The sequence below is a fragment of the Octodon degus genome, unplaced genomic scaffold (assembly GCF_000260255.1).
Source record: "Octodon degus isolate 3935 unplaced genomic scaffold, OctDeg1.0 scaffold00165, whole genome shotgun sequence".
Taxonomy (NCBI): Eukaryota; Metazoa; Chordata; class Mammalia; order Rodentia; family Octodontidae; genus Octodon; species Octodon degus.
This window is the reverse complement of record NW_004524741.1, coordinates 5,459,060-5,470,484: the sequence shown is the minus strand read 5'-3', so window position 1 is coordinate 5,470,484 and position 11,425 is coordinate 5,459,060. Positions and strand designations below refer to the sequence as shown.

The window sequence follows — 11,425 nt, the reverse complement described above, 5'->3', positions numbered from 1 at the left end:
TTTTTTTTTTTTTTTTTTTTTTATATCCAGTATTAGGAGGTATGCAAATAAAATAGCCTAAAATACTTTAAGAATTTCTAGGATAGGGCAACTTGCTCGGGTCCCCTTCTGTCCCTCTGCTGGGATGGAAGCTTTCTTTCCCCCAACAAATATATTCTACTCTTAAAAAAAAAAAATCCCCAGGCTGGAAAAATCTTCTGCTGTGGAAACATGATGTTCATAGTAATTATTAACAAACACAAAGAACAAAAGAAAATGTTTATGTCCATGAACAAGAAAAAGAGACCAAATTATGTGTGGTTGTTCTTGAACAGACAGAGATAGTTTCTAAACTACACTATGACTTTCCATATTCTATTTGCTTCAAAGAACAGCTATACACTGAAAAAAAATTTTTTTTCAAGTTAGTATTTATTTTACACAACTAAAACTGTTTGTTAGGTAACAAAGTAGAACAGACTCAGTGAATGACTCAGTAAACAATAAATGACTGGTGGTGACTGATAACATAATTGTGAATGGATGACATCGTTTTGTAGGCAGAACATAGAAAGGTCGGTAAATTTCACCTATTTTATATAATGACACAAACGTAAGTAAAACTGAAGTTCTCCCTTATGAATACAAAATTATTTTGCTTTTAGATTTCAGGGTATGTGAAAGAAAAACTTACATTTTCTATTATGCATTAACAGAGCTTGTTTCAAATCTATAGTTGCTCTTCCTAATAAAGCATCTGCTTTTAAAGTGTGATGACTCCAAACTCGAAATTCCAGTGTAGTCTGTGGTGTCACACTTCTGTAAGGACAGAATTGTAGTAAAAATACACAAGGATGTAGCATTACTATGAGTGGTAATTCATTTAAACCACTTACTTCATGCCCCACCAGAAATTCAGTTTAATGTTATACTAAATAGTAAATTATCTGAATTATGAAAAAATAATATTCACTTTCAAATACATTAGGACATTAGTAACTAGATTAGAATGTTTATCTGGCAAGCTAAAATACCAGTGATACACTTGAGAGTCTTACTGAGAGTTCACAATACTCAAGTGGATCAAGTTTTTCAAGATATAAGAAAACTGGTGGCCAAGCATTGTGGAGCACACCTGTAATCCCAGAATATGGGAGGCTGAGGCAGGAGGATCACCTCAAGTTCTAGGCCAGCATGTGGTACACAGTGAATTCAAGGACATTCTGAACTACACAGTGAAACCTTGTCTAAAAAGTTAAATAAATAAATGAATAATGAAACAAAGAAAATGGATGACGCTGGTTATAATACATTTATTATATACAAATTCATACTATTATTATTTTAGAAGTGCCAGAATTAAGGATCATTATTTCTATACCAAGACATTCAGAGAAAAAAGTATTATATGGATGTAATTTAGTTTATAAAATAAAAGCAAAAAGTATTATGCTTACTTTTTTTTTTTGAGACAGGGTCTCACTATGCAGTTCAGGCTGGCCTTGAGCTCAGTCTGTAGCCCAGGCTGATCTTGAACTTGCAAGGATCCTCCTGCCTCAGCCTCCAGTGCTGGGATTACTGGCATGCCCCACCATGTCCAGGTTATGCTTTTTTTTAAAGAATGAAGTTAACTAAAGATGTTTCATAGTTTAAATCATCTATTCACCTTAGAAAAACACTTCACTTTGGAGTTGTCCTATAAATATGAAACATAAAAAGTACACTTTCTTTTTAATATGTTGCACCCTTTATATAATATACTTACACAGTTAACTGTTCATCCCATTTTGGATTAGAAGAACTACTGGATTTTGCTGTTTTTTTGATTTCTCCATCTACAACTACTTCTGTATATATTGCTGTTCCAAACCAGTTCTTTTTTCTTTTTAGTTTGGCACTAGAAACTAACAGAAAAATAATAATCACTAGTGAATACGAGTAGCCAAAAAGTAGTATTGCCTACTAATAAACCAACAAAAATAAAACTGTACTTCTCGTGCAAGTAGAAACTCTTTTACTGGTAAAATGAAGAAACAGTACAACAGGGCTACTGATAATGCCTAAGAGCCTTTTGGGTTTTTCTGTAAGTTTTATTGAAATATAATTTATATACCAATCATCCATTTAAACTGTACAGCTCATAGCGTTAACAGATTTCCAGAGTAGTGCAAGCACCACCCAAATTTTAGAGCACTTTTGTCAGGCCCCACGAGACTAGAGCCATGAAGCAGTGGCCTGCCTACTTCTGCCAGCCTCCCGCATCACACCCTCCCATGCAGGAAACACCCGTCTGTCAGTCTGTACACACGGGCCCTTCTGGACATTTCATATAAGCGGCGTCTCACGCGGGCCCTGGTGGCTGCCTCCTTCATTCAGCAGTGTTTTCAGGTTTGAGCCACGTTGTAGCATGCATCAGTATTTCATTCCTCTCTTTGCCAAATATTCTACACTACAGCAGTGCCATATTTTATCTACTTTGCCTAATGAAAGCCTGTATAAATATTTGAGTACTTTTTATTTTTTAAGTGAACATGTTTTCACTTCCACTGGGCATACAAGAAATCAAACTCCTTGTTAACATAGTAAATTTTTGGTGAGTAAATGCCAGGTTACTACTTCCAAAGTAGCTGTACCACTCCATAGTCCTGTCCAAGTCTGTGAGGTTCTGATTTCTCTCTTTACCCATCACTTGAATTTAATCCTAATTTAAATCAATGGTCAAAAAGAAAAATAAAAAGTCTTCCCATTCAACATGTGTAGTATTATTCCTGCCAAGTAGTATTCATCATATAAAAGGCATTTTATAAATCTGAAAAGCTGTTTTAAAACAAAAAATAATGATTTTCTCAACTAAAAACTTACAACCAAAATGTGAGAGCCTACTTACCACCCTTCAAAGAAAATGAAATTTAAGCTTATTACTCAAAATATTATGCTAAAAATGTGAATTTAGTGTTTACAACTAATAAAATCAATTATGAACATCCTAGGTCTTGAGAAGAAGGTGGAAAGTCTCATGTCACACATACAGTATGTAAAGTGCATGAAAACAAATAAATTATGGAACTCCCACTGTATTGTGAGAGAACAGTCACAGTGTATCAGTGAAGTACACTGTGCATAAGCACTTCACCAGCTACAGTGTTTGAAATACAGTAGCTCTCACCATCTGAAGAATAACAAGATTGAAAACAAACACTGTACTTAAGTACTGGCAACAGCACAATCACAATCAATTATACCCTGAAGTTTTACTATCAATAGCATAGCAAAACCCACATCCTTCCCTGTTCCAAGTTGCGTTAGTCTAACACCAATGGACTGATGAAAAAGGCTTAGACTTGCTTTTTCTGAAGAAATGTCCCAAACGATATTTTTCATCCCAAGTAAAAGTATAATTTTCTTGTTATACACAAGTTTTGTCCATGTACTACGAGAAAATAGGAAGAAGAAGGCAGTATAGGACAGTGCTAAAACCACAGCTCCAAAGACCTAAATTCATATTTAACTGTCAGTCACCAGAAATCTGACCTTGCGCACATCAACTAACTTCTCTGCATCTCAGTCTTGCCAGCAGAAATACAGGGGAACAATAGTACCTAAATAGTATTACTTTCTGAGGTAACTGCAGGCCCATCACATCCCATTAACTGGCAAAATGCTCAATAATACTAGAAGGTGGCAAAGGAAGGGAAGAGATTTTCAAAGGATAATTTTTAATCTCAGAAGGAGTTTAAAACGTGCTGGTAAAAAAGCATGCCCATAAATCACTATAATACTATGACTTTAAATCAAAAGGTAGTTCAAATGGTAGTGCTTATTAGAACATAAGATATATTTTATTTTTAATATTTCAGATTTCAGTTTTCAATGGCAAAGGATTAGAAGCTAAAGATACATAAAAAAAGGAGAACACTTGAGGCTAAAAAATTGATATATATACTTATAATTTTTTGGCACCATATTTTCTGGTATTTCATGCTTAAAACAAAAACATGAACAGTGACCGAGGCAAACTGCTTTAAGAACTTCTTAGATCTCCCAGAGCCAGAGACAAAGCAGGCAGTACTCTGACCCACTTGTTAGGATTCCTTCTCTCCCACTACTGCAATGATTGTTAAAGGTAGGTTCATTCTTGAATTAACAATAAAACTGCAGTTCGAAAAAAAAAAAAATTAATGTGCGTCATTTTCCTATAGTAATACGAATTACAAACTTTATTCTTCAATGAGTTTTTTCTGGTATTATATACAATGTCCTCCATTATAGGGTTATATACAAAATAAATATCCCAAAACATCAAAAGAGGGGGGAAAATGTTAATTTTAAAACCTCACTTGCAGCCAGGCATGGTGGTGGTGCACACCTACAATCCCGGTGAGCATGTCAGACACTAAGGAAGAACAATCGCTGCAAGGCTGAGGCCAGCCTGGGCCACACGATGAGCTCAATCAGCCTGAGCCGCACAGTGACACACTGCATAAGAACAGCATGAACAAAAACCTCCTCTGCAATAACCTCTCCGAAAACTCTAGTATGAAGACAATCATAATGATGGGTATAAAAGACCTAAAGAGAATCACTTGGTAACACAAAAATTTCAATTATCCTCAGTTTAATACTTCTTTAAAAAAACATGAACTTTTGGCTTTGTGCAGTGGGCTAAGAAAAAGGGAAGGCAACTCAAAAAAAAAAAAAAAAAAAAAAAAAAAAAAGAGTAGTGAATAGTGAAGGCATAAATGTGTTCAAAATGAAAAGGAATTTCATTTTGAGCAGTTTCTCCAAATCTTTAAGTACTTTAAAATGAAAATAATGAAGACAATCTGACAGTGATGTAAGAAAGGTGAAGAGAACAAAATACATAAAATATTATTACATAATGGTGACATTTTAACTCAACAGGAACAGATCTTTCACACCACTAGTACGAAAATATAACACACGACTTAAATCTTTTCTTTTACAAAGTGAAATCTAGTAGTATAAAACACAACAGCTAAGAAATTCTAACTGCAAAGAGTCCATTAGTTTTCAAGCTCAAGTGCTAGGGATTCAAATTCAAGACCTCAGGTAAGCATTCTACCATTTAAGCTTTACCTGCAGCCCACTTCTCCTGATTCTTATTTTATTTGTTTCCAATCAAATATGAGATAAGAACAGGAATTAAAATAAGAATACATATATGAATAACAAAAATAAATTAGGATTTTAAAAATAATTGAGTTACTTCAGTTTATAGGCAGTAATCTGCCTAACTATAGTAACCGATTTTATAATGATACTATCTGATCATTCTCAAAAATGAAAGAAAAATCAATACACAGATCACTGTTAGCTAATAAAAGGAATAACAACTATTAATTTATTTTTAATGTATTTGATTGTCATAGGGTCTCACTACACAGCTCAGATTCATAGTGATCCTCCTGCTTTCAGTCTCCCCAGTGCTGGGATTACAGGCATGTGCCACCACGCCAGGACTCTGTGGCCTGCTCAGCGCGCTATGCTGGGGATCAAACTGCTGTCCCTGCGCTTACCTAAACAGGCACTTTAATCCACTGAGCTATCTCGCCAGCCCAGGAATAACAACTTTAAATCCTACACCTTCAGTTAGTTTCCCATTATTAAAAGGTACTTCCTCTGATTCTCAATCTCCTCACTGACCAATAGGAATAATAGTATTTTCTGCAGAAGATACTATGAAATAAGGACCGTGTATTTTATAAGCTGGTTTTTTTTTAAAAAAAAACTTTAAACAAAATAAGAAGGTAAAGGCAAAGGGAAGAAAGGCACTAAAATCTGGTGCACTTAAAACATATCCAAGGTCAACAATGCCTAAGAGTATTACTTATGGAATAAGTCTGGGGAATTAGATATTTAAAAAGTTTCAAGAAAATCAATACATTAAGTTGTGAAAATCACTTACCAGTCACCTGTAACTGTAACCTTTCACTGTGGTTATTACTAGTATCAGACCTGGGTGAAGCAGTGGCCATCTCCCAAAATTCAGCTTAAACCTAGAAAATCAATAATTTTTCAACCTATTAGAAAAAAGACTGTAATTTTCAAGATCATTAAAATTATTCAGTAAAATCTATGCTTATTATCCCCCCATTATATGTTGGTAAGTTCACAGAGCTCCATTGCTCCATTTAAAATGAAAACTCAGTGTGAGAAGAACTACTGAAGAATATGGCCAGTAAGTCCTACCTGAGTCACTGTGAGCAAAATAAAATGATAGTACTAGGAATCCAGGGTTATGTGTTGATTCAAAGATAAACATATAAATGGATAAATTAATATTTATTATCTGAACCACATGAGTACTAGTTTTTGCCCTTTGTCCTTTACAATTTCGGTTGGGAGCCAAGGACACAGCTCTGTGGCATAATGCCTGCCTGGCAAGCATGAGGTTAAGACTGTCCTTTAACACAGACAGGTCCTGGATAAACTGAAACAAATGGAGTATTTTTCAAGTTCTGCTACAGTCTCAAAAGTATGAAAAATTATCAAGCTTGTACCACCTCATAAAAACCAATCAAACAAAAAAGACTTAAAGGGAGTTGAAATAATAGTAAGCAATGAATAGTGAGCAGCAAACAAAAATAAGTAAGTAAATCTAAGTGTTGCCTTGGCTATATGTTGCACGCTGGCAGCACTGGGATCAGGACATGAAGCACTGGGTCAAGCAAGAAGTGACCAAAAGTGTGTGCTTGTTTGTTTATTCATTTATTTGCATTTTAGAGAAGGGTCTAAAGGTTCTTCAGGGCCTCACTACTAGATAGGACTCATGTGATCCGCCTGTTTACAGCCTCCCAAGAGCTGGGATTACAGGCCTGCTCACCACACCCAGTCTCAATCACTGTCTCAGTGCGCCCTGGGGGTGGGGCCTGTACGGCAGGCCCAGGGATCAACCCCCCGGCCCCTATGCCTGCTTGCAGGTGTTTTAATCTGCTCAGTTATTTGGCCAGAAGTGTTTATGAATAGCAGTTTTCATCACTGAAAATCTAAAGGGTGTGTTTCATGAAACACCACAAAAGGATGATCTGAGAAGAAAGAAAAGTAAAGAAATCACTACAAGTAAATATAAATAACCACTGTATAAAGTAACAATAATAACATCCTATTATGGTGCTTCCATATGGAAGGGCAAGACTGAGATAAAGAGGACAGCAGTTAATGAAGTAAATTCCTACACCGCTCAGCAGAGGCCTTATGCCTTATGCTAAACCTGAGCATGTATGGTATAGTCTAGCGGTCATGAACCCATGGCATGCGTATTACTGTGTTTTTGTTTTAAGACAAAAGCTATTCATTTATGAGTTGTTTTTTCTAAATGAAACTTCAGCATTCAAGTTCTAGGGCAGTGCTGGCACTTTTCAGCATGAATAAGTGGGTTTTGGGCTGCAGCTTGTACACTCATCTATAACAGGTTCACCATCACCATTTAGTAGATTTTTAAAGTCAGTTATAAAGAATAGAAATAAGAGTATAATTTCTAAAACATAGGAGAGAATAAAAAATAATCCAAAAAAAGCTAAAAAGGATGGCAGGTGGGATGAATAACCAAGACTATGAGAAAACACAGAATCCAAATACAAAAATGATTTTTAAAAAATACACAAGATCAAAAGTAAGTTGTTTTTTTTTTTTTTTTTCTTTCATATGATTTTAGTACAGGGTCTACAGGGTCTCACTATCTAGACCGGATTTGCTGTGCTCCTCCTGTTTTCAGCCTCCCAAGCGCTGGGATTACAGTGCACCAGCACGCCCAATCTCAGTTGCTGTCTCACTCAGCAGGCACTGGGGGTAGGGCCAGCACAGCATGCTGGGGATCAAACCCTGGTCCCTGCATCTGCCTAAGCAGGTGCTTTAATCCACTGAGCTATCTGGCTGGCCCTCTTGAAAGTAAGATTTAAAAAATCTTACAAAATGAAGATACTAATAGAATGAAAGCAAAAATGAGGAAAAGGACATACCAGAGTCAAACATAAAAATGCAGCTTAGATGAGTTATAGTAACAGATAAAATGCATATTTAAAAGAAAAAAGAATAAAAGGCTCAATTCAGTAAGCAGATATAAAATTCTAAATTTGCATGCTTGAAAAAGCATAACTATGCATTTTCTTTTCCCAATAGGCAGCCTCAGACAAAAAAGGGAAAGACCATCTCACTAACAGACCCCTCCCGGCATGTTGTAGCACTAATGGAAAGGCATGTCTATCCCAACCAGTCAGCTCAAGCAACAAAAACAGATGACCTGAAAGCAGACGTTGCAGCCACTTGGCAAAGCTACGACAACAGCATATATGAGGCACCCCCGCTGACCTCTGTCTCTTCTCTACTGGTCCACAGGCTGCTTAGGAATCTAATCTTGACTGCAGTCATCATCTTAAATTGCCACCTCACATTGTTTTTCTAGAGAATCGGACCTGTTGTTTAATATAAAACCCCAGGAAGGAATTCTTCAGAGGGTTAATCAGTACATTTACCAGTGCATCACTACATTACCCTGAAAAGCTGATGGGTTTGATTATGCTAAATTTTAGGTAGTGGATTCTATGCTCAGTGCCCTCAAAGAAGAATCTCTAAGAACTAAATTCATTGTTATTTTAGCCCCCAAGACAACAACCAGGATTTCAAAAAAAAAAAAAAGACTTAAGAGCCCACCCTGTCACAAACAGCTGTGATGATTGTCCATCCTCACAGAAGAGATGATGATAACTTTGAAGACAAATATAATGATTATGAAGGCCACAGACATACAGATTACTATAATAAGTGGGGCAACAAAGATTAAATACGAGTTAAGACTTCAAGAAAAGCATTTGATAGGGTGAACTACAGAAACAATGGCCACAGAGGATGGACAGACCAGTAAGATGGATGGACATAACAGAAGGAGCAATTGGTTTTGGAACTCCAAAGACAATTATTTTCAAGATGATTATAGGTGTGATGATTGAGGTCTATCCCAAAGATTCAAACCAAGTTCCAAATTTCAGATCACTACTAAGGAAGATGGCTTTTGCTGACCTACCAGCCTGGGTGCACAACTTCAATCTCAAGGGACAAAGCTTGCTGAGTCAGGTGCAGAAAAAAGAAGAGCAGCTATGGAATGAACAAGAGAAACTAAAGTATCAGCTATGTAAACCAAAACTAGAATGATGGCCTTAGGAAAGCACCAAACTGGCAAAGTGAAGAAACCTCGAAGTGAAATGTTCAAGGACAGGAAGTCATCTCAGACTGAGACCTCCTTCACTTCTGTAGGAAATCAGATCAATGAGTAGTCTCTAGGGAAAAAAAATTACTCAGGAAGGCAGAAAACTTAACTCTCTAACTCCTAAGTCCCTAAACCTCCCAAACTTAATCAGTAGCTAAACGTACTCACTGCTCTACCAAAAGAGAATGCTTTGGTAAAGCAAAGCACTGGACTTCCCAACAAAAAAGGTTTTAGTGAAGTCCTAATCCTTCTGTTGGATTTTAACAATGCAATCCTTCACAAATGATGAGGGAAAAGTAGCTCCAGTTCAATCATCTCAAGAAGAATGAGCCAAGAAAAAGATGGAAATAAACATGGTGTGAGTGCTCTAGAAAAAATGTGGCGACTTCAAGGCAGTCGAGCAAGAGAAGGGTATAAACACCAGTGGAAAGGCTGGGGGATGTGGCTCAATGCAGAGAGTTTGCCTATACTGTTCAAGGACCTGAAGTTAAGAAGCCCAAAGAAGGAATGGCAAAAAATGTTTAACATATCACATATGCACCTGGCCCAAAGAAACATGCAGAAAATCCAAGCTTCCAGTTCAGTACTAGAACTATGCTGCTTGGCCAGCTGATGGACATGGGGATATGAACCAAATAATATTTAGAGCCCATGCTTTTTCTTAGTCTTTCCAAATCCAATCTCTAGCCAGTCCAGACAAACTACATCAAAAGTTGACAGGAACTAAAGAAGGAAAACTGGCAAACTGATGACTGTCATGGAAGATTCTAACACATCCCAATTAATGACAGGTCTGGTAGGACAAAGACAAGGCTTAATAAACAATTGAGAAAATGAACTTTCTTCTTTTATTTTGCTGGACCAAGGACTGAACTCAGGACCCTGCACTTGCAAGGCAGGCACTTATTTCACTGAGCTATCTCTCTGGCCATGAACTTTCTTCTTAAAGATGTAAAGACAGATACAAAAAAATACATACTACATAGTAATAAAAATGCCACTGAATTTAAAATAAGGTTTTTCCTTGTCTATGACTGTAATACAATTAAACTCAACAGAATATAACATTTTTAAAAGTAGAATTTTAAAATATTTCAAGTATTTCATGGGTCAGAAGAAACTGTAATGAAAATTTTAAAAATGCAAAGAACTACAAATAAAAACATATAGAAATTTGCAGAATACCTAAAATACTACACTTAGAGACAAATCTTCAGCCTTAAAAACTTAGTTGGAAAAGGAAGTTGTAAAGTGATGAGCTAATAGGTCAACATGACTAATTATTAAAAGAATAACAAGGGAAAACTCAAAATAATGAGAAATTAGTATAGTAAAAGAAAGGCAAACAAAGTCAGAAGCTAGTTCTCAGATAAATAAGATTATAAAAAAACTGAATCCAGGATGTGGTGGCGAAACATGAAATCTCACCACTCAAAAGGCTGAAGCAGGAGGACCATTGAGAGTTGAAGGCCAGCCTGGGTTACAAAGTAAGTTCAAGGGCAGTCTGAACTGTACGGTGAAACCTGTCTCAAAAAGATAAAAAATCCTCGAAAAACTAGACCCCTATTTTGTATCATATATAAAACCAATTCCAAACAGACTAAAAATGAAATATAAAGTGCAATCTTATGATGTAAATATCAAATAAATTACAGCACTAAATTTGATAGGTATCTTGAGAGAAGGGAAAAGTCAGTATTTCAACTTTATGCTTGCGGGGAACTTGTTTATCATATAAGAAAAATGAAATAAAAATTGAATTGTAAAAATCAAAATAAAGAACACTGAAAAACAAGCCACTGAGATATTTTCAAAACAAAAATTAAAGATTAGAATTTAAATTATATAAGAATGCCTACAAACAATAAGATAATACATCAGACAACCGGGAAAAAGCTGAACTGAATTTTGTAGACAAGAAAACTTATAAGGTCAATAAATATATGAAAAAAGGCAAGATGTCACTGTCCACCAAAGTGTATTACTTCAGATGACATAGGCTACTTTTCAAATTCATTAATCACATAAAAACGATGAATGTTGCTAGGATGTGTGATGAGTAATCCCAAGTGGATGGAGAAACGCTCAGAAAGCAGTAAAGCACCTTCTGTGTATGCCTGTGAGGTGCTTCCAGAGAGGACTGGCCAACGGGACAGTGCTGTACTAAGGATTTGAAAAAGAAACATTTAATGCTGCAGCGAGATTTACAAGATTAACTGGCTA

At 36.1% G+C, this 11,425-nt stretch overlaps 1 protein-coding gene across 2 annotated transcripts in view; it reads right to left on the bottom strand.

Annotated features, from left to right (window-relative positions):
- Positions 1–11,425, bottom strand: part of Wwp1 (WW domain containing E3 ubiquitin protein ligase 1) — a 66,790-nt gene that overhangs the window by 52,163 nt on the left and 3,202 nt on the right. For both annotated transcript variants that reach the window (XM_004643095.3, XM_023703194.1), the window contains exons 2-4: positions 5,906–5,996; positions 1,745–1,883; positions 674–798 (exon numbers count right to left, since the gene is read on the bottom strand). In XM_004643095.3, coding sequence (XP_004643152.1) covers positions 674–798; positions 1,745–1,883; positions 5,906–5,975 — 334 coding nt within the window. In that variant the 5' untranslated portion in view covers positions 5,976–5,996. The remainder of the gene's footprint in view (positions 1–673; positions 799–1,744; positions 1,884–5,905; positions 5,997–11,425) is intronic.